Consider the following 24,278-nt stretch of genomic DNA (forward strand, 5'->3'; position numbering starts at 1 on the left):
ATATTAATCTCTAATCTGGATTAAACTACTAATTATTCAATCAGGCGCATCAGTTCCGTAACAATTTAATTGAGAAAAAAAAAATACACACACCAAAACCGTCTGAAGTGTTACTTAGAAATAAATGGGGGGAAAATTACATTTAAATTGATTTAGATTTATAAATCAATATCAAGACTAAACTGAGATAGGATCGTTTCCACACATCCATGCTCTGCATGATCAAAGTGACAGTTTTACAGATTAAAGTAGCAGCAATTATTAAAAGAAAAATGAATCAAAAATCTATCATTAACCAGTCACAGCATCTTAAGATATTGACATCCCTAGTTTTTTTTGTTTTTTTTTATACCTGAAGGAAACACAGCAGAACAAAAATAATAGAAATGACCAAACAGTATTAAAATTTGGCGCAAGAGAAAGAGCACTCTTATTTTGGTGGAGAACACATTAACATAATCCACTCAAGGGCTTTTCATTCATCACAAATCATAGTTACCGTATTTCCATACTCACTGTTACTGAATGTTCACCTGGCTTTCAAAGAGTTATCTAAAGTCAATTTCCCCGACAGAAATCAAGGTAGTGATGCAGAGAGATAACCTTTCCAAATACAGGGTACAATAGAACCAAAACCATGCAAAAGCATTTTGAACAAAACCTATAGGTCTCAACTGCATAGCCATACTACAGACTTGTCAGGATCTCCTCTCCAAACTAGGAAACTCCACACAGAAGGCTCAAACCAGGGGCGTTCAAACAGTGTTGTTCCATAACATTCCGACTTCGGACTTTAAAATGTTTTAACACCGCTGAAACAGCCTTGGCGTATGCAGTTCATAATGTTCCGGCTCTGAATCCAGATGTGAAGAGTCTTACACGAGAATGTAAAAGATGACTCGAGACAAAGCAGTGCATTTCAAGAAGCAGCTGTATTCGACTATAAAGGCATTTCTAATCCAGTGTCTCTAAGCTGTTTTCTTTATATTTCAGTGTAAAAAGCCTAAATTCTATTAGAAAAAAAGAAACAGTAAACCCCAAAAAAACATTTCATGAGAAAACAATCATTGAAAAAAAAGAAAAGAAAAAAGAAATGAAATCCCCATTCACCAATCATTTCAATTAAAATAGAAACACCATTTCATTTTTGCTAACATTTTCCCTCAAAACAAATATATATATTTTCCTTATATATATATATAATATAGATAGATAGATATTTATATATTTATTCTCAAGGCAGTTGGTCATGGCCAAATTATTTGACCTCATCATGGCCATTTTTCATGTTTCAAAATTAGAAAACAATATCTAGAATGGAAGAAAAACAACTCGGGAAGCACAGTGTACAGAAGATCCACTGCACTGGCCAACAAATAATATCTCATTTTGAGTGAGAGGGAATAGTCTATCAAGGCAGTGTGGCACACAGACACACTTCCTTTGGAACAAGTGCAATGCAAAGAGAATACATTTCTCACACGTCAAAACTACAACACACTCCTCTTTCACAGCACTCAGGTTGTCCATCAGGTTCCCTTTGCTCGTCTCCTCTTCCTCCCGACATCTCCACCGTGCAGCACCGAAGGCTTGTGTCGTGCCGTTTCACTCCTCAGCCGTTGCTGGGAGCTTTAAGTCCACTTGATGGAGATGCACTGCAGTCGAGACGTTTATTGGTTGGCCACCTCAGACTACTATTAGTTACAAATTGCCTACCAGCAAATGTCCCAACAATATCTTTGCTGACTGAGAATGAGAGAAAATAAGGATCCCAGCATGCCAGCATTTTGCTATTACAGTAAAAATGTGACTAATACACTGTCCCTGAATACTGCTCTATCAGAAGATGATGTGTCCGATAACTGAAGGAAGAGGACACAAGGAGCAGGATTTCTGCAGCAGAGAGGGATATAATGCCAAATTGGAAGAGCAAGTCTGGCAGTAGCTGTGTGCTCCGAGAAGGTTCAGATGAACAGAGCACATGGAGGACACAAAGGGGACGGGATGGCTGAATCAGAGGGGGCGGGAGATGGGGACCACCGCTTCACACCAGTGGGTGATGGTCGAAAAGTGCCGGATGGTGACGTTGAGGAGATTCCCTGGGTTATCATTTACATGAAGTGAATATGCAAGAATGCTCACATGCGTTCGTGTAGGAGAGAGGGAGAGAGAGAGAGAGACAGAGAGAGAGGGAAGAGAAATTGTGTAGGAGAGGAAGAGAAATCCCTGGGCTACATGAGAGGGCACAGTGGAGGAGAGGTCCTCGCATCCCTCCGTTACACCTGACACTCAGCAGAACTATGTGCTTCTCTTCTGAAGCTCCTGGATAAAGGCTGTGAAAGGAGAAGAGGAGAGACGAGCATTACCCATGTGAAATGCATCATTAATAATAATAATTAAAAAAACAAACAAAACAGCTCATTTTGAAGAAAACAAAATCACGGTACCTCCGATAATTTCTTCTTTGACTTTTTGTAGTTCTTTCCGCACTTCCTCCAAAATGTCCTGGAAAAGGAAATGAAGAAAATTGTCAGGGCAGCAGTGCGACAGAGAATCCAGTTAATGTAGTTAATCAGAGAAAGTGTTTATAAGTCTCTCGAGAGCAGCAGCATGTTGCTCACAAGGTTTCTCTCCAAGGATAAACATTATTTCAGAACCCGACTGATGCTTTTGAATTGAATTACAGACTGAGTAATATGTACCCATCCAAAAAGGAAAGATGCCTTCGGTTGTTGGTTCGAAGCTTCTTCTTGCCCCTACATGGTATGCGGGTGTGTATGAATGGGTCTCTCATCGTGTTAAGCACTTTGACACTATTGAAGTGGAGAAAATAAGAAAAGCCTATCAATTTCTTTTCTGAGTTCCTATGTATGTGACACCAACTGCCCCAATTTACATGCCAGCGACAACCACTTTCACTCACAAACAGTTCTTCTAAAAGAGACTCGACATCCATTTGTCCCTAAATATAAAAACGTTTAAAAAAAAAAAAAACCCAGCCCCATTAATGTCTTCTCTGTTCAACAGATTTCCAGGGATGCCCCATCTGTATCATCTTCTGTCACATCAACAGCTTTAAATCTCCAAGTGATGTGACAAAAATGCAATCGGGCAGATGACTACAGAACTTATGTAAATACAAGGATCGTTGCACATTACAAGGTGTTCGAGAAAACAGCGACGAGATGACAGTTATAAACTTTAATTCTGACCTGCAGGTGTTTCATTAACATGGGGCATATTAAGGCTTAAATGTTGGACAAAGTTTACAGTAATCACACTCCAGTAAGTTTAGCTCTTAAGATAAACAACTGATGGAGAAAAAAAAAAACATCACCTGTTTCATTTTCTCTAATTCGGAGTCGTCTATTCCACTGGCATCATTGTTGTTGTTGTTGGAAACAGGTTTTGGCCTAAGAAGAAAAAACAAAAAGAGCAAACGCTTACATTTGTTAATGTCTGCTGCAATAACAAGGCCACAATCAGTCATCGTACAACAGGGAAGAAGTCGGAGCCGATTAAAAAAAAAAAAAAAAAAAAAAGGTAAGCGCAAGGATTAATACTTTCTGAGCCACCACCATACCAAAATGACACTTTTTTTCATTAAATAAGCTGATAAGAATCAATCTCAAGTTTAGAACATTTGCATCCTTACACACTAAAGGTGCTTCGAGTTCAAGATTGTCTTTTTTTTTTTTTTTTTAACTACTTCATTTGTTAAAATCTGTAAATCTGACAGATGTGTTTACTATCATGAAGGATTTCAAGTCAACAGTTGTTTCTACACATCTAATCATATATTTTGAATACTTTAACATCATGACTTTGACAATTGTGGCCTCTGGGGGGAAAAAGATCGGAAAAATATGGGATCTTTGAAGAAAAAAATCGTGGAAAGTTCTGAGAGAGCGTATTTTTAATTCTTATGAGCGATGACCTCAAGTTAAAGAATAAGACAAATACAATTAATATTTCAGTTGATATGTTCTAAATGTAAAGTATCTACCGCATCACACAGTTGGTCATATGTACACCAATCTCTGAGCCAACAGAGGGTGCTATCATCAGTAAAATACCCCCCGGCGCATTTCTGGTGTTGGCCTGTGACAAACACACAATGTGAGGCGGTGGGAAGCGTGGAGGTCATGGGTGAATGGGACAGCAGGTATACCTGGAAGCTTGGGACAGTGAGGGAGTGGAATCCATGCTCTTTACGATGGAGTTATTCCTGTTAGTGAGACACACACACTCGCGTCTTAGAATGAAAATGGATGACAGTCACACACTAAAAACTAAATGAAACACACTTGTCCATGGGTGAAAGCAGATGGAAACATGGTGTGCAAAAGTGTGTGCAGAGGCTGAGGGGTGAAGGGTGAGTTCAAACATGAGGCAACAGGGAGACGACTGAACCCGAGATTACCTGGACGCTTTCTCCCAGGGCCTTCTCAAGGTGTCTGAGAGGGAGGACGAATGAAAACACGAGTTATCTTTCATATTAAAAAAAAAAAAGTAATGCAACCAAGTAGGCAGCATGCGACTCATGGAAGAAAATAAAGATTCTAGTTCTCACCACTTTGACCTTGAGGCTCTGAATCATCCTGTAGAGAAAAGAACAAGGACTTCTGTTAAGAGTGAGTCATCCTCACACTATCTATGTTTCTTGGATCAAGCATTCAGTCTCATGTAGAAACCATTTGTTTGAGTGGTTGTTAAACAATGAACCAGGAACGGGGGGACTTTGGTGGTGAGGATGACGTTTTTTGCAGCGACAACTGTTAAATTGAGACCGAGCACATTTGCAACAAGGATTAATGGCATCTTGGATCTTAGAATGTTCATGAAACTGATCAATTAGAGATCTACTTTTAATAAACTTGCACACAATACTATTATATTTGTACCTTGAAATAAACCAAGTATTGCGGCAACTTATACTGACATCCGGTTAAAAAAAACTAAACTTTGTTCATATTTGGACATGCCTGCCCACATTTCAATAGACCCTTACATTGTCCTGGGTCTTCATTGGTGGCTTCTCTCCAGTGTCGGCTGCTTTTCTCCTGATGTGAAAAAAAAAAAAAAAGACTTGATGTTACAATGTTATGTCATGAATGGCGAAGTGGAATCAAATATTCAGCATATAGCAAATATAATTGCGAAGCAAAAGTAGCGGTGCAAATTGACAAAGTTGGATACTTTTCATATGATAGTAAACATGATGTTACCCACCTCCGGGCCAAGATGGCACTCATCTCCCCCATCAAACCCCCGCCCCCTCCCCCCCCCTCCTCCTCCCCCTCCTCCTCCTCCTCCTCCTCCTCCAAGTGAGGAGGTGCTGCCTCGGCTGGAGTCGGCTCGAGCTATTGAATTTGTAGGGCCCGATTCCTCCTGCTGGGGGCAGCAAATAAACACGTGGATGACTGTTAGTCATTCACGCTGGATGAACACAGCAGCAGAGTACCATCTGCATGTTTGCGCGTAATTTATTCGCCGGCCGTTTGTTATGTTAATCTGGCCTTCGAAAGCAGCTACAGTGCTGACAAAAAGCGCAGACTTCAAAATGTGCTGCACACTCACCTTGGATACTTTGCGGAGTTTGGCTCCTGCGAGGGCAGCTGCCAGGCCGCCGCCCCCGCCGCCTCCTCCGCCACAGATGCCATCTCCTCCTCCCGAGGGCAGAGGCGGGGCTGGCGGAGGGCCGCAGGGAGGTGGTCCCGGGGGCGGAGGGATGCTGGCAGCTGGAGGAGGGCCAGGGGGTGGAGGAGGGGCTGGTGGTGGGGCAGAGCCCCCAGCACTCATTGGTGGTGCTGGAGGAATATGGGCTGAAAGAAAAAAGAAAAGGAGCATCAGTAACTATTCAAAAACCATTCAAGGGCTCAAGTCCACAGTGTTTTGTTTTGTTTTCCGGAGCAGAGAAGTGCTGGCAAAGCGATAACTTCCTTGTGGTGAGAAGGTGGGGGAGGATGGGGGGTGAACCTCTCCACAACACTTGTCAAGAAAATGCAGCGTTTGGTCAATCTGCTCCCAGAATTGAGCGTTTCTGTCAGCTGTGATGTCGGCTATTGAACGCTTTCAAAATGGACAGGACTGAAGAGCTTGGAGAGTTTTTAAGAGGGAGAATATGTCTAGACCCTCAAATGCTTGAATCAACCTTCAAAACCACAAGCTGGTCTAGTTTTCCAGCTTTTTCTTTTCCATGTGCTTTTTAAAATGCAGACCTCTTTCACTTAAAAAGTTTTTTTTTTTTAGAGTTTGGTGTATCACATTAACATGGAGACAGTGGAAAAGTGTGTGTTTGGATTGTCAGGGTGAATTATCAAGGGAAGGCATTTTCCTTGCACAGGATTTACAACATTGGAACTTAACCCTACAGACTCCTCCAGATGAAATTTTAGCAGTTTTACACGTTTATTAGTTGCAACACTGAGACTTAGATTACAGGGTGTACCCTGCCTTCAGCCTTAAATAGCTGGGATCGGCTCCAGCACCCCACAACCCTGGACTGGATAGATATATCTTTGGAGGGAAAGATGAACACATGAAAGGATTTTCACTGCAAGTTTAAATGCACAACGCTACTCTCCACTGAAATAGAGTTGACGAAAATCATGTGCTTCAGTACATATGAAGAGCATTATCCTGACCGTCATCTACATATTCCACCAATGCCTTCAAGAAATAAATAGGTTTATTTTTTGTAAGAATACTGGAAAACTCTAGCCTCAATCATAATCACAACAAGTAGTACAACTATTGTATATTCTAGTGTTTCCTTCAATCCATCATTGTGAGTTTAGAATATATATAAAAGCGTTAAAGCTATATCGGGGGTTCATTATCTTACTTGAAGAAGCAAAAAGAAAAGATGTACTGAAACAATGTTCGATATTAACGCATTTAATGAAGATAAAATGAGGATCATCAAAGTTTTAATGAGACCGTTGCGAATGTCAGGAAATTTCCAACTTTTAAGTTAAATTGGGGCGTCAGTTGCTGCAAAGAAAACCCCAACTCTGAGAGAAGCGGTAAAGCTGCGCTGCAGCGGATTGCAGCCCAACGTCGGTGATCCCAGGTTTTTCCTGACCTGCAGCCGCTTGTCTTTCCCTCTCCTGTCTCTCCCTCTCCTGTCGTTCCCGCTCCTGTTGTTCCAGCCTCTGCTGCTCCAACCTGCGGACAAAACGCATCTGTTACAGTGACGTTTAAACACACCCAACATAAATCACCCCATTTCAAATTTGTAGCATGAGAGTAACCGCAAATGGACCATCAGTGGATGCTGACATCATTCATACCACCTACGGATTTTATGCAACCGTTTTGTTGATTACTAGATTATTTAAGCAGTGTCACAACAATCTATTATAGTAATGACATTTGAATGGAGAGCTTTAATCATGCGTATTCAATATTGTTTTTTCCCCCTCAATAAAAGGACAGGAATAAATCGCTTTTGATTAGCTTACTGACTGAGAAGTCCACATCTGGATGAGGCGGCCTAATTCTAGCTCAGTTTGCTATTGCTCACTCCCCTCTGCCTCATCACATCTGCCCCCCACCACAGCTGTACACAAATTAAACATCATACCACAAACGCTCACATACGCCCTTATACTTAGATATACACCCAGAGCTGCTGCGATTTAAATCTTAAATGTGAGGATGATGGCATTTGAGATTGTACGCACTGTTCCTTCATTGGATTGTTTTTTTAAACAACCATCTCAAAGTAATGCTATCAGAGCATCAATCCACATAACATACACAAACAACTGCATTAATGTTGGATTTAAAAGGCTTTCAAAGCTCTGAAAGGTACGAGACGCAGACAGCGAATAAGAACTGCAAATTATTTGACAGACAATCCCAACAGCCAACCACAAAGCCTCCCCGACTGCAGCATGTCACCTCTTAGTCCAAATGAGATTAAAAGGTTAATGCCTGGTGTATGCAGACTTGCATGGAGTCACAGCGGCAGGTCTCGCTGAAAGAACAGGTTCGATGGCAGAAAAGAAGGTGGGGTTGACCTGAGAGGGCTCCACCTTGTTGTCATCCTGACCTTTAACCTACAGGGCTGACTCTGGGTTTAGCAGTGTCAGGCTAATACCATCAAATCCTCTACACATGCGTGTGTGCAAAACTCTGCCAAGTGGAGGACTGCAAAGCCCAGACAGCTCGACTTGCTATTGATTGTTATGCAACTAAACCCAGGGGATACTTTTGCTTCTGTTGGGCACAAAAAAAAACTTCAGATGGCTCCACAGTGTAGCTTACCCCCCCCCTAAAGTCGTCAAATGACAAAAAATTTACAATTTGGTGGAATCTCTTGACAAGTTGAGCCTGCAAAACCGAAAAGGTGGCAGCGTAATCCACGTTATCAACAAAACGCATTATAGTTTATGCCGAGTCAGCCCAGAGGCCATAAAACAGCAATACAATGCATCCAATGGTATACTGCCACTATCAAAGTGAAATATAAGTGGGTTGTACTAAGAGGAAGTGGAAGTACCTCCTCTGCTGTTCAAGCTCTTCTGGAGAAGGTCCATTTGACACTGGACGAGGGAGAGTCGCATAACCTGCCAAAACACAGGACAGGAAACACACACAATGTCAATCTAAGACAGAAACAAAACGAGTTCACATGCTGTTGCTCATGTACGACAATCAGAGGATGAAGAGTTCCTCTGGACTTGTATCCTACTGCCCAAGTGCAAACATCTAAATATTTACTTCTTCACGGCCCTGCAGCGCATCAAATGCAACAGACCAGACTTTATTCTAAATGAAGACATTGCATGAATAAAAGGCAACAAGCATCAAATCAATGGGTCTCATTCTGATGACAAAGAAAAGAATATCAATTCTGAAGGACAAAGAGTTCAAAAGAATTGACAGATTATTGTTATAATACACAGGTGATAGGGTTTGTTTTTTGTAGGGAAGAGAGAAAGGGGAAGCACTTTCCAAAATAGCTTTTACTAGTAAAGGGTATTGATGACGCTTCCCACCTTGCGCAACCATAGCCAGAGTCATTTCAGGCCGAGCGCACAACATAAAACAAAGCATATGTTTTCCAAAGACACAACAGGAAGAGCCTTCCCCATGCATCATGCTTTATTTTCTCTGACCACTAATTAGTTTTTGAAGTGCCAAGGAGGTGGTGAATCACGTTTGCTCTGGAATTAGATGCACTTTCCAGGAAATTGGTGCTAAATTACATCAGCCTTTCCTAATCCCGTGGAAGAAAACTACCAGCAGAGATCAGAATGCGTCTACAGCTCTTAATAACCAGAATCGCAGCGCACTCACACTGGCCAAGCTACTCCCGTGGCAGCGGTGCACATAGATACACGTTACGCTCCTATCAAGACAGCCTCAATGTAGTAATCTCAGTAATATGACCCCACCCAACATAATCTATCAATTTCATCTTTCTGGAGGCCCACGAGATGCTGCTATGAACTCAAACCTGGTGAGAACTCATTTACCTGCATCTGCCATGGAGGTGAGGACATCTAAAGCATGATTCATGCCATTGGCGAATAAAGCAGCGTCCTCCTTGCTGCCAAAGTTGAGTCCCCACACCTGCCGGGCGTCTCTCCACTGGTGAAAGTTGGGTGTGGCCTGGTTATACTTGAGACCTCTTACGATCGGGCAGTTGATCACCACCTGAGGAAAGAGGAAAATGGATAATTGACATTGATAACTTGGACAGGGCTAGAAGATCAAATTTCAATCATTATTACCGATGGGGGTGCCATATTGTACAGTTAATCTTAATACTAGTCAGAAAACGTTAAATCACTAGGGAGGCCAACATAGAACAATTTGTTAGCAAAATGGTTTTCTCTGTAAAACAATAAGCATTGTTTAAGTGCGATTCTTAGAGTAGTCATTTTCAAAATTTAAGAGAAACCTTTGTTGGTCTTTTCACAATTTATCAATTGAACATGTTTGAATGACACTGATCAGGAGCAGTAGGTTTACCTGGAGCAATGAATGCTGCTGGTACTTAAAGAGATTGGAACACAGGATTGACTGGATGCTTGTAAAATGGGGAAAATAAAGTTTCTAAAAATAAATGTGCTTTTGGTTTATTTCACCCATTTTGTGTTGTAAACTCTAAATAGCAAACATTTTTTACGTGTCAGGAGAACAACCACAATGGAAGTTGTGTTGGGATACTTTTGTAATACCTTTCAATTCAGGCGTTGATGTTGTCAAACAGTGCGACCGTATTACACTCTGCTTCAATCTTAAGATTCAGAATAATTCATAACCTAAATAGTCACAACAGGAGTCATGCAACTGTGCCATCGATATGAAATAATATGAAAAGCTCTCGACTGTGACCAAGCTGCTGACATTTGTACACATCAAACTGTAAGACCAAGCCATAAATAACCAAAACAGGTCATAAACCTGAACAGTAGCTTGGGGAGTCTGGATCCCTCACTGGGAGACTGGAAAAACCATTAGCAAAGCCCACAAACCCACATCCCTGCTGATGCACAAACGATGGAGTCTGATTTATTTTTGTTGGATTATCCTGGTTTATGTTCCACCCAGCAGGGGGCGTGAAGCCCGTGGACCAAGAGAGAGAGAGAAAAAAAATCGCTCTGGGTTTGAGTGCTGCTGCTTGAATGTGCTGACACGCCATTTGGCTATTTGTTTAACAGCCTCCAAATTCCACAAAGCAGAGGGAGGAGAGGAGAGGAGACCCTGTCAGGGCGACTATTACAGGGGGGCAATAAGCTCTGGGGGGGGGGGGGGGGGGGGGGGGGGAGAAAAAAAAAGAAAAGAAACTTGCTACTGCAGACTATGGTATTTTCTCAGACTCTTCCTATTCTTGACAAACAATAAAAGTGTGACCAGAAACACACACAGTAAGAACAGAGTGATAAAAAGCAGCATGTTTAAAAAGCTTAAATGCCTACAGGAAGACCCTAAAACCATTGTTTTGGTGTTTAAGTGCTGACTAAATCATCCAATTACACCAAGAGGAAGGAAACTAATTGGAAACACAAGTGCAACAACAACAAGAGGGTACTTCTAATCAAAATAAAGAGGGATTAAAAAAAAAAAAAAAAGAGAGAGACTAAATGCACCCCCCACTGCCATCTCACGCTGCAGCTATCATCCACCACCAGCCTAAAACAAGCGCGTCTCCATCAGGCGCAAATAGAAAGTCCTTATTGGGTATCACACGCTTCTTCCCAAATTGTCACAGGAAATGGTTGAACAGGCCAAGTATCTCACAGGAAACGTCTCCCACTTTAAGTCCCGTCTGTGGGGAACACTTTAGAGTGCTGAATGTTTAAAGAAGGACAGAGACACCAAGGCAGCGGGGAGCAGAACAGTTCGCAAGTCAAGAATAGAAGCGCCCGACATTAGTTTACTGCTTTTGACTGAGAATCTGCCCACTTTTATCAGTGAAAACGTGATGACAAGAAAATCTCCCCGATTCACACAGCTTCTCTGTGTTGAAGAACAAGTCTCCTTTGTTTTAAAAGCTTATGGTGAAAAGCCAATTAAAGCGGCTTGTCATACACAGTTAAACTGTATTGCAAAGCCTGTGGCAAAAAAAAAAAAAACTGTGGCACAGAATCGTACTCAGATGACGACTATTTTAAAGCTCACTGCAAACCAATGAAACTCGCACAGGCTTCAAAACAAGATTTGATTCAAAACACAGTAATATGAGCACATAGCAGATCAAACAGGGGTGCAATCATTCAAGTAAAGGAAAAAAAAAAATAGTCCCTGATTTTCTGGATGAGGATTCGTGATTAAAGTGACAAACTATCCATCTCTTATGACGCTTTATCTGACATGGAGTGGCAGAGTGCTGCGGCTGATCCCAACAGAGTCACAGGGACAGTCACAGTCACACACACTCACATTCACACCTAAGGACAATTTCAGAGTCACCAAGTAAACTAGTGTTTTCGAAGTGTAGGAGGAAATTGGAGGGGGGTATTCCTGCTGTTCAGAGAGAGTTCTAACCACTTCACCTCTAAAATATATCACAGCGGACTGTATGCTTCTGCCTCAGCCAAAATAGCTCAATTTATTTCTATTGTAAGACAGTGTGTCGTGCACGATCACGTGCGCATTAGCTTCGATGAAGATAATTGAAATCCACAAGGTAGTTGACAGTATCTCTGATAAAAACTGACGGTACTTACAGTAAGCTATCCACATAATTACAATCTTGTGTTTGTGTGTGTGTGTGTGTGTGTGTGTGTGTGTGTGTGGTATCAAACTGACGGCACCGATGCGAATGAAGGTTCACTTGGTAAGACAGGCTGCCTCACGCTCGCTTACTCAGACACCCGTAGGCTCCACCGACGCCCACAGGCCACATGACGCACACGGACCCGGCTCTACGCACAGCTCACACTTCCAGAGGCAAAGTCGCGCGCTCGCACGCTCTCGGCCAACGTGTGGAGTCCGTCAGAAGCCTCGCGTGCCCAAAGCGAGCAGACGTACCTGCTGGTCTGTCTGCATCTTGCGACCCACTATCCTGAAGGCATTGGTGGTGGGGTTGTGGTAGATCTGGACTCTGCTGAAGGTCTGCGGTCCAGTGCCTGCCGGAAGCCACTTCTTGTTGCCATCGTCATAGATCATCACAGTGGCCCGAGCCTGGCAAATACTCGACTCACTGCAAGACAAAGCAAAACATGGGATCAGTGTGTGTCGCTTAGTTTTTATGAGCTCTGCCATTCCTGCACAAGGAACACATCGCCCACGAGTGACCTTGAAGACAAGGAACAACGTTCAGTAAAGGAGGGGGTACTGCAGAAAAACAACTGTAAAATCACAACATTGTGGGCTTGTGAATGTAACGTCTTATGACCAGCGCTTTATTCCAACTTAAACATGAAATTACATTGACAAAATTTCAGACTTCAAAATCAGTTGAAAGCCAAGTTTGTACAAAAAGAGGATGTCACCATATGTCCACCACCGAGCATCTGTTAGACAAAATAATAGTCTAGTGAACAGGAACGTAGTGAAGAGAAATGTTTATTATATATGTGGTATTGCAAAACAACTGCACCAATATAAATTATTACAAATCAAAAATGACAATTTTAAATATGAAAAATGCACTTTATTGCGATTAACTTAAAAAAAAAAAGTGCAACTAATGGTTGTGTAAATTAGGGGCAAGAGAACACCATTGGAAAAACTCATTTCAAAGTACAAAGACATAAGCATTGTTCATTAACGTTCTTGTATTATTGTAAATACTGTTTTTTTTATTAAAATACTCGGCAAGATCATCATGTATCGTATGCTGGTTAGACTTTTACCATGCCCAGCTAGTCCAACAGTGAAACTTGTCTCTATATTATATTAGAGTGCATCATGAACAGGGCAAACACAAAAGAATACACAAACAAACACCCTCACTTCTAAAGACAATATAGAGTCACAAATTAATCTCAAGGCACAAATGAGAAGAACACACAAACTCCACACAGACAAGCCCCCAACTGCACAAAAACAGGAATATCCTTGCTCTGGTGGGAATGCTCTCACCACTTTTCCATGTGGCCCATCCACACAAACGTGTGTTTGTTCATTTGAGTTGTGTATGAAATATGACATCTGTGCAGCAAGTTGTGTTCAAATACAGCTGCTGGTGCTTACAATTATACAACACAGTTTATGACGATGCAAAATGACTTTAAATACTGACAATGTGTTTAAAGATTTAACAAAAAAGAGCAAATGAGTTCATGCAAACTCAATCCAAGTACTGCTTCATTAGTGCCAAGACCACTGAGCATTTGGTTTAGCTAATGGAGTTTAGTGTTTTAGCAACGGAGAAAATCTGTATTACAGTTGTCAATAGACATTATGTGGGGAAACATACATCTCCAATGCCCTGTACAGGTATGCCAAGTGAATCAATGCATTATTAGCAGCTAATCCACAATGCAAATCAATATGTTTTTGTCATTTCAGTACACGTTACACACGTTCTCAGATACCACCCTCACTATAGAAGACTTCTGCTTTCGTGTGGTACCAAATAACCACAGGATGCCACAAATGCTGCAGACATTGAAATGTGGCACTTAAATATAAGTGTCTGTCAAATATCGTGTGAACTGACAAGACGTCCGTGGTGACGGATTAGGTACAAGGCCTTTAATGCTGCATGGGCCATCAATATTTAAAACCGTCTGTACAGCCTAAAGCCTGAAGTAGTAGTTTCATGTAATTCATACACCAAGTATCTAAGTCAGGCTGCAGACTAATTACGTGTAATGATAATAAACCTGTTTGGATTTGTTTCTGCGGTGCATGAAAGGGGGGCTGCAGCTGGAATGAAGGAAGTAAACAAAAGGGAAGGGGAGGCGCGGCTGGAACTGGAGACACCGGATGGACAAATGAACGAAGCACTCCATTACAAAGCCATTTAAGAGAGGAAAAGCTGGTCAGTCCAGGCATGTCCATCTATCCTCAAACAACCCCATGTTTTCAATGGATGCCAGGACTCAAACATACACGATCGTATTTAGCGCCACAATCATAATATAGCATTTTTTTGAGAGAATTTGTTCGGAAATGTCATCAAAAGTACACTTGACTTTATGGATTGAAGTCTTCTCCAGGCAAGTCAATGAGCATGCAACTTGAAACCACCATCATCTGTGCCAAGACGACAAAAAGCTGGGAGTCCATTTGAAAAACACAAGCATTAAGTGCAGTGTTTTTTGCAGAGGTGTTGATTTGTGCTCAGAGAAACAGAGGCTAGTTTGATCCCAAACAAGATGAGAGGTGAAACAACAATGACGGCTGACAAACACAGGAAGTCAAGTTGAGCTGTGCCAAACAGATCAGGCGCAGGATTCCTCCACCTGCTCAACGTCAGCTCAAAAGGTGCCAATTTAAATTTTTAATAGCCCACCATATTTAAAAATATGGTGGGCTATTAAAAAACTAATTAACAAACAATATCACATAATTTTCAGTGTACAAGGTTGTTTACTGCTTCTGAACATCTGATTTGACAAAGGATTTCTTTTTTCCCAAGCATCCCTTATATATAGCCATATGGGAGGCCTGGGTGATTCACGACAAAACAATGTTTAGTTCATTTTAAAAACACATTCTTTATTTCAATCAGCTATCCCCCAGTGGGTGGTCAACCTTTTCCGTGGGCGCTCGAGCACCGGAGGACCGCTGGAATCGGTGCCTATGAGTCAGCCTCCATCTCCGCACACTTTGTACGACATCAGTCATATGCGCTCCGACGCCTCAGATACAAAGAATGAATTTATAGATCTGCTCAGGCTCAACATTCAGGTAATTCCCACCAATGAGGCTGCAGACTGCACCGACCCGTTTTTGTATTTCCAATGCCTGTGTACATACAAACATACTTGAACCACAAAATGCCTCAGTGTAATAATAAAACGGCTCATAAAATTAGACCATGGATAAAGGATAGAATGCTGATTGCATCAGTTAATTTTACACACGTTTTCAAATAGGAGTACACGGTAAGATGTGCCAACAAGCATTTCAAACTGGTGCCCAATAATAGTTAATATTCAGTGCAGGAGGAAACCGTTTTTAACCCCTTTCTGTATTTAATTGCCCCCCTTATGTACTCCCTGTGGTGCCCTAATCCATTTCTTCCACCTCTCTTTCCATCTGTCCCACCCGTGATACAATCTGCCGTTTCCTGCGACACGCCACTGAAAGCCACAGCCCACTTCCTGCTACCAGCACGGCCTAATAAGGCCTGCTGCAGCCTCAACAATCGATGACACACAAACACACACAAACAACCAATCCAACTTTCTTTGAAAAGAATGTGCTTCAACCTGGTGAATAAAACCTGGCTTGCTCAGAGAGAGGCTGAAAGTAAAGACATGAGCGGACACTTTGGGACTGCGGGTTCACGTCAAATATTTGGGTGAACAAATAGCCTGAAGACAAGAAATATGTCTGCCAGAAACGGGAACATTGATGGGTCAGGTATGACAGGTTTACGTTTGTACATCACAGCAAATAGTTGCTAACATGGAAGTCAATCATGGAGATGTGTTTTGTATAAAGTTTCAAACACCTTCCTGTGATTGTGCTATCTGGAACACATCTTGTAATCTGGACACACAGTAAACCTTGCTCAAATGGCCTTTTCATATTTGTAATTTTTGGCAGCCTTTGATGGATATCCGGCACTTAGTTTTTTGCAATAATTTGGCGAGGACAAAAGAAAAAAAGAAAAAAAAAAAGGGGGGGGTTTTACCTTTCTTTCCTACGACTAAAGCCAAATATTAAATATTCTCTTTAGAACTACAAAAATAATCAAGAAATAAGAAAATGATGTTTTCCCCAATTGCAAGTCTTTTTAATATTTGACTTTGCATTGTTCTCAAAGATGGTGGAGGTATTCAAAGTGCTTGACAAAAAAAAAAACATTTTGGATCTGATATTTAATTAGTAATATATTGTTAAAGGTTAGCAACTCTTATTTATATTCAAAACCCAACGCTCAGATCAAATCCAAAACACACTTCATGGGTAATGTGACATTTATACAAGACCGACTCATCCCTTCAGATTGCAATGCAGAAACATGAAGAGTGTAGAGTATTTAAACTTAAATCCAGTATTTTTACAGTTGAACAATTCAAACCTGAGCATATAAATGAAGAGTGGGAAACGTATTGTCGTCCAAGCTTTTATCTTGGCCTGAAGGAGGTTAAAAGCGCCGAGGGTTGCCTGTTCCCCGATCTCATCTACATCAAGTGTGATGCTGATGTATGGGGCAGAGGCGGCTTATGGGAACTGGGAGGGGACAGAGTCCCGGGACTGGGAAACGGATGCATATTTAATGGCAGAGAAAGCAAAGGCTCAGGAGTGCGACTGAGAGTGAGCAGCTGCATTATTGATAGAACGTCGGACACAGAGACTCTAAAAGCGTGTCCGGCACACGCACATACAGACGTGGGCTTGCTCGCAACCCCGCAACCCCACAACCCCCCACCTGTCAACCTGCCAACACGAGCGGCCGTGTTGACCTGGCCCACCGGGTATAACAGGCTGCACAGGAGAAGGATCGAGACTGAGGCTTATCTGGGTTGTGTTCCAAGTGCTGGAATAAACCGACAGGCACGGTCATAAACAATCTATTCCCGTCACTCCTTGCACAAAAGACCACCAGGTTATTAGCCATCGAAGCCGTCCGTGTGGACGAGCTGACCAAGTGATCAGCTGAGTGAAGAGGTTTTCTCTACAATCACAGATGAGTCAGTGGCTGGTGCTTCCCAAAGCACATGAGGCACTAAATAAAAAAAATAAATTAAAAAAAAAGACACACTGATGTGTAACGTATTGCACCACAAAAAACAAAAAACAAAAAAAAAATCATCTGTATGTATTCACTTATAGTTAGTACAGCCAAGTTCCTCATCTCTCCACAGATGAGGAAGTTTGTTGCTCATGGTGAGCGAGGGGTTAACAGGAAATCGTATTGCACGGCTGGGGCACATGCTCTTTTGGAAATGTCTGTATATGGCCGTGCTCTCAAAGCTTTTCTCCAAATGTGCTGGCAAGTCCGCTCAGGCCCTGTGGCTCCGTGTCTTCCCTCCCCCTCCTCCTACCTGACCCTCCCACCACGCTACTCTCTCATCCTCTTCTCGCCCGCTAAATCACACGACTTGAGCGAGTACGAAATCTGCACGGAGCCGTTTCTCTCCTCTCCTGCGTCCCCACAGAAATGGAGCTTACATAACGCAGTGATGTGGCGAGGGCATGAGTAAATCTGACTTATCGGTGGAACTGGGCACAAAGATATTTAACATTTTACATTACCGCGATGGCTCATGCGACAACGCACAATCATCAGGTCAACTTGAGGCCCGGGAATCAACATTTCTGTCTGCATCAATGAGAACGGTCTATTTTATTTCAATTGTTCATAAAAGCCCCTATATGAAAACCTTCAGGGTGTTGCGATTTATTTTTGCCCGGACAAATAAAAGTCTCTGTGCAGTCACAAGTAAAAATAACTGAAAACCGTCCCTCATGGCCAACTGACAATGGGGCTCATTCACTTTTGTGTCTTTTAAAACCACTTTGCACTTCTTTGCGTGAGCCCTACGAAACTCGCAGCAAATGCGGAACAAGATGAGAAACAGGTGTCCCATTCAAATAAACAAGCGTCAGGTGGCTGCACTGCACCTCAGAGTGAGTCAGTGAGTCATTACTCATCTTCCTCTGTGCCTGTTATTAAACACCACACCGAACCCAGACAGAGAATGACAATAAGTCGCTTAATGTCTGAGTGTAAATAATCCCAACCCCTTCGTCGCCTCAGGAAAATAGAGGCCACGTTTCACTAGAGAAAAGCATTGTTTCAGATATGTCGTTTCATTATTGGCCACTGGCCTATTTCGTCTTTCTTAATACCATGGTCAACTGAGAATGAGTTTTTATATCCTTGGGGCTTTGAGAAAATGAAACCAAGAGATTATGAGATTTGGATTAAGTCAGGTGGAGGTTTTCTAAACGCAGCACACGGTAAGAATTCATTCATGAGTGCAGCGAAACTTTCTCTTTTTTGGGTACGCGTTTCCCACCGAAGAAGGACGAGAAAAGCCACGTTCCAGACAGACAAACACTGTAGACAGAAGTGAGAAGAGGAAGTGAGAACCGTAGGGGCAATTTAGGAAAATTCGGAAGCTGCTTGTATGAGAATGCTTCTCTGTGTGCCGTGCCGTTAAGCCGCACAAGAAAATTCAGCTTCAACCGGTCGAAAGATTTCATTTTAACGAAAGGAAGCCCATTAGATACAGAGTCAGTGATACACACACTGATCTGAGGTCACGTTGGTGGGAAAGTACTTGACCTGTGATGCTGACTCGAACACGGGGAGTCCACACAAAAGCCTGTTGACGTTGGGGGGGGGGGGGGGGGGGGGGGGTCATCTGACTGTATGCCGTCCTCATGTCACCCCCAGGCAGTATGAGGCCAACAGTGACGATCAGTCGGATACACATGACTGGTAAAACCGTACGGCCCGCCTGCAGTGAGAACGCTTCAAACAGCAAAGGACAGTTCATGTTCAGAACTGCAGCTGCCTCATAAATGTTAATATGTAAGCCCAACGTTCAGTCTGAGCAAACTTCCTATCCAGGTTCTGTGCTTCTTTATTTTTAACTCTGCGAGTAGATGTGGATACTCAAAGTATTCTGGAAGATCATGCTTCGGTTTCACAATAAAGGGGGATTTTTGTGGGACTTTTAAGTGTTTTGAAACGAGAACCAGGCCATAATTAGGGTAAGGAGCAACAAAAACTAAAGCGGAATTCAACTCAATATATTTCAGTGTTGCATTAGGACATTTCTCAACGGAGGATAGTGGTTGCGCTAAAAGCAGAACGAAATACGTACATCTCTGCCAGCCTTATGTGTCTTAATTCTTTTAAATTAACTCTGCCTTCTCTGTTTTCCTGTTTCTTCTCACACAGGTTGCAACATGCTGCTATATGCACACACGCTGGCTGCAGGCGACTGGTGTCTGCCTCCATGATTCAGCCCCATGGGGGGGGGGGGGGGGGGGGGGGAGTCACCCAGGCCATATCTCAACTATTCTTAAGCTCTTTATGCATTCAGCAGAAAGGAGTCAGACATTTCCAGCTGAAGCTGCTGCACTAAGAAAAACCCCGTCAGTCGCTGGCTCATCCATTGCCCGGCACGGTCTTTAGAGCAACGTGGAAAAATAGACAGTTTCACTGTATTGTCTCAATGCCGGAGATTAATTCCTTCCTGCGAGTGTGTGTGTGTGTGTGTGTCTACATGAGTGGCACACTCTATGCCCATATTTGGAACCGTCTCACCTCTGTCCTCCTCTCCGAGCTCAATTCCTTTTACAGGTTGGAGCACATCCTCCCCGACTCGGGCCAAGAAGGAGGCAGGGCTTCCCACAGCTGTCCCGACATGCACGCCCCTTTTCCTCAGAAGAAAAGTTGGATCATTTCATCAACTCTGAGCTCCAAGCTGATAAGAGGAATGAGGCAACACCTTAATCACACTTCCTGCGTCTCACTGTTACTTTGCACCTTACAGACAAGAGGCCGTCCAGATAACCGTCCACTTCAACCCTGACAAACTTTGGGCCACAGATATCAGAAATATTTAATGAATTTATTAGGAGTTTTTTGGAAATCCCATTCCTTCAAATAGACAAGAGTGTATACTTTTTTTTTTTTTTTTTTTTAAACAGGCTGGTTGGTGCGTGAATGTTCTAGGGCTATATATGGTATAACGTCTCAAAACTCATAAATCAAATGTCATCACTTTAAAGGAGATCACTTTCCTCTGAAAAAACTATCTGGATTCCTCCTTAAGAGTTCTGTCTGAGACTAAACAGAAAGATTTTACTTGTATTGGATTCAGAAGAACATTGTAACTTTATGTTCAAAGGCAACACCATGTCAGATGCATGAGCATTTGGCTGAGCTCTCGTCTTCCTCATGTTTGTTCTTGTCAAGGCATGTTCCCTTAATAATGTAAAATAGATGTTAAAGGTGCTGCCAATGGAGCATTTCAGGTCAAAACAACAAAAAAAAAGGAGAAGCTGTTATGATAGGTTATGGGCGCCACCCCTAAATCATCTCAGACCTGGCACGCAAAGGGTGCTTTGATTAAATTCAACGTTATTTATAGAGCATCATATACAACATTTTCAGTTGCTTTTAACAGAGAGCAACCCAACAAACTTCATTGACAATTTGATGAAGTGGCATCCCTGCAACTCTGTATGTTCTAGAAGGTGCCCTTCCCTGCCTCAACAATACATTTTGTCATGCAACACCCATATTCTGACATCAATTATTTCCTTCCATTACCTAATTTCATTCTGAGGACTTGTCATGTTTGTGTTGTTTTCAATAAAATGGCAACATTAATATAATATTGTTTGTAGAAAAAAACATTTTGTGGCATGCAGCGGCGCTTCTATTCCCAAACATGCTGTGGTATATCTGGTATATAAAGAAGCATCGTCGAGAAAGGCCAGAATAACGGTGGGGCCGTTCCTGTTGTAAATTAGGGATTAGCTACATACTTTCAGTCAAATTGCAGTGATAAAAGAGAGGAGATGCTACCTCACATTTCTGTTGATACCAACAGAGAGGAAGTGCTCGAACCAGGTCGACCTGGTACCATCACCAAGGTGGGGAGGAGAAAAAAAAAAAAAAAGACCTTCCTCAATTCAATTAATCCTGCAACCAGCACAAGCATAGTACGGTATGTTCAAGTCATTGAGCGGATCATAAACGCCCAAGAGCTATAAAAGCCCAAATTTGTATAGCGTACCAACTGCAACTAACTTCTAAGCCGAGTCATCCTGCTCGTCCTCAAAGTGTGAAATGCTGAATTCAAGCAGAAAAGCTTTTTTTTTTTTTTTAACAGCTTCTGTTTTCCAAGGACAAGGAACAATGGATGATGCGAGTTGAAAGAAACATCTTATCAATGCTTGTTGAGGTCATCAGGAAATAAAGACATGACCAACCTTTATTAAAAAAACAAACAAAACAAAAACGATTCAGGAACTTTATTAAAGTTCCTCAATGGCATCTATTCGGTGATTCAGATGATTATCTTTACACTATTGTAATGTGTCATATAGTCCAAAGTTTGGCTAATGGGAACTTTTAGTTCATACTTTATCAAATCTGTAACGTCCCTGTTTTATCTCCTCGACTGAAAATACCCATTACACCACAACTCCGGTATGCACCGCATTATTATTATTATTCTAAGTATCACTACAATAATACACTAACGTGACAATAATGACACGAAATACCACAAAATTGCAAGATTTAAACTGAAATCACCAAGTTGCTCACATTCTTCCACCTTATCCACCATTTAAATGACACATTGTGAAAAAGACGGTGATCAGATAAGAAGGCCCGTCTCCTTGTCCTTGTGTCGTCGGCAATGCCGCCACAAAACCTGACTTCACCACACAGCGATGATCAGCCTGTTACAGACTGAATCTATGTGCACACAAAGCAGTACAAGTAACATTCGGGTCAATATTCACACATGACCGAACACTTGGCATTAACGTTTTTTAAACAGATGACTCTTTGACAAAAGTGTAATCTTTTTACACAACTCGCCTGACCTCCAAATCCAGTTCTAAAATGTGGCTTTCGCCATTCAAATGCAATGGTTTGCCTCTCAGAGGCACAGATGGGACATATTCTGAGGCCAGGGTCCTGTTTACTCAATATTTCCACGTGAAAATGGGGAACCTTCATTGCGTTTTGATTGTTTATATGACAACAGCGCTGCCGGCCTCTGAGAAGAAAGCAAAAACAGCACTTTTCTAAACGGCACAGTACTGCACATGCCCGCTAGGATCGTAGCAAACACTTCCTCTGTAAATGTGTGAGTAGATCTTCAACAATAGCAAAGAGTGCTGCTCACTTTATTCTAATGTAACAGTACTCTCTCTACATCTGGATCGGCCAACAGGGCCTTGCGTACCATTCAGCTACACAACAAAAGACAACATTATTTGCATCTCTGTTCATACACTTCAGTCCTCAACAGAAGTACACAGATGAAATGAACTTCTGGGGTTTTTTTTTGGTTTTGTTATTGTTTTTTAACCCAATTCCATTTAAGGCAATGCGATCCCTGCTTCGTATTCAACAGCATGATGAAAACCAAAAAAGACGTTGTTTGCCAGATGACAAAAGCAGGCTCTGGGGTTGGACAAGCTATTCTATGTGAAACAACCTTATCTATTAAAAAAACATCACTATCATTTTCCTTGACTTGAAAGATAGAAACATTTAAAATGGCTGACAGCATGAAGCTGTCTTTATTCTAACTGGTGTCCATTATGCTCCATTAAGCAGCGGACCCCAGATGAATGTCTTCTAGGCCCATTAGCAGTGCTGACCAAACAGTCTATCACTACATTTCTGCCCACCGCAAGCTTTGGTTTCACTACAGGACTACGATACATCCAGATTCTCCATCAGCTCCTGCAAAGAAGACCACAGGGTTCACATGTGTATTTAGCTTAATTTAGAAACTACAGCCAGTTTCTTCTGCCCGACTTTACAGGGGGGAGGGCGCAATAAAATATCGATTTGTTCTTTTTTATCTCCATAAACAGCTCAAAAACACAACTTAAAAACAAATGTATCCAATTACAGCAGTCGTAATACTGTTGAAATGTGCTGTAACCTTCCGATAGTACTGATACAAGAATGTATCTCACAAGTTTGATATCAAATCCATAAATTAAAAAAACCCCCACTAAATCCATATCAATGCAGTTGCCATCATCGAGATTCAAGTGAGGGCATCAACACAACACGTTATTTCAGTGCCAATACCAAAATACTGGGGAATTGTCTCAATGCATATTCTCATTTGTGCAGGTGGGACGCATCTGAAGACTCGCCAGCCTCAACAGCAGTATGAACTGATAAAATCACTCACTTGGATGAGGTTTGCCCTCATAAATGTCAGCCCACTCCATCAAAAAAAATACAGACTGATATAGAATGGAGTTTTTAATGAAACATGGTCTTTGAAGTATTTATTTACTGAAGCTGAAAGTAAAGCCTTTGGAATCCGATGAGTCGTCAGCAACAAGGTTATTGTCTGTCTCCCCCCCACCTCTTACTTTCTATCCCTTTCCCAGCAACAGGAGAATCCCAATCTGAATGAATGAATGAATGAATGGTTTATTTCGGTTAGTTTCAGTATAAGTGCACCACAATATACTTGCAACCGAAATGGGTATAGGCTGAAGCCAAAGCTTATTTTAGCCTATCCCTTAAAAACCTGTGCGGTTACCCCAGACACCAGTGATACAAAAAATATATTCAAATTTTAAAAAGCAACTGGAGAAGAAAAAAAAAAAAATAATAATAATAATAAACATAGCAGTCGTAATACGGGAGAAAAAATGAATATGGAACATAACAGAAGTAATAAATGAGAAAAACCCAACCAAACAAAACAGAAATTATTGTTCATTGTAACCATTAATTATTTTTCTTTTTACTGTTTTTTTGAAGCAGAACAGTGATTTGCACAGCTTTAAGTTGTCACTGAGACCATTTCATAAACCTACTCACAGAAAAGAAACACATCTGTATTTAACGTTGGTTCTCACACCACCTTTTTTCAAATATACACAGCCCTCTTAAGTTGTAGTCTCTTCCTCTTGCAAGCAAAAACGGTTCTCAAACGGCTCTCAATCGCATG

General features: G+C 41.8%; 1 protein-coding gene across 1 annotated transcript in view; it reads right to left on the reverse strand.

Annotated features, from left to right (window-relative positions):
* Positions 1–913: 913 nt before the first annotated feature.
* vaspb (vasodilator stimulated phosphoprotein b) overlaps positions 914–24,278 on the reverse strand; it is a 30,230-nt gene continuing 6,865 nt past the window's right edge. Inside the window, 14 exon segments of the mRNA XM_080505055.1 lie at positions 914–2,333; positions 2,448–2,505; positions 3,338–3,413; positions 4,172–4,228; positions 4,424–4,457; positions 4,574–4,601; positions 5,012–5,063; positions 5,233–5,327; positions 5,329–5,394; positions 5,581–5,825; positions 7,088–7,170; positions 8,510–8,576; positions 9,489–9,669; positions 12,493–12,664. Of these exon segments, the coding sequence (XP_080361181.1) occupies positions 2,299–2,333; positions 2,448–2,505; positions 3,338–3,413; positions 4,172–4,228; positions 4,424–4,457; positions 4,574–4,601; positions 5,012–5,063; positions 5,233–5,327; positions 5,329–5,394; positions 5,581–5,825; positions 7,088–7,170; positions 8,510–8,576; positions 9,489–9,669; positions 12,493–12,664 (1,249 nt within the window). The 3' untranslated portion in view covers positions 914–2,298.

This window comes from Blennius ocellaris (assembly GCF_963422515.1).
Source record: "Blennius ocellaris genome assembly, chromosome: 2".
Taxonomy (NCBI): domain Eukaryota; kingdom Metazoa; phylum Chordata; class Actinopteri; order Blenniiformes; family Blenniidae; genus Blennius; species Blennius ocellaris.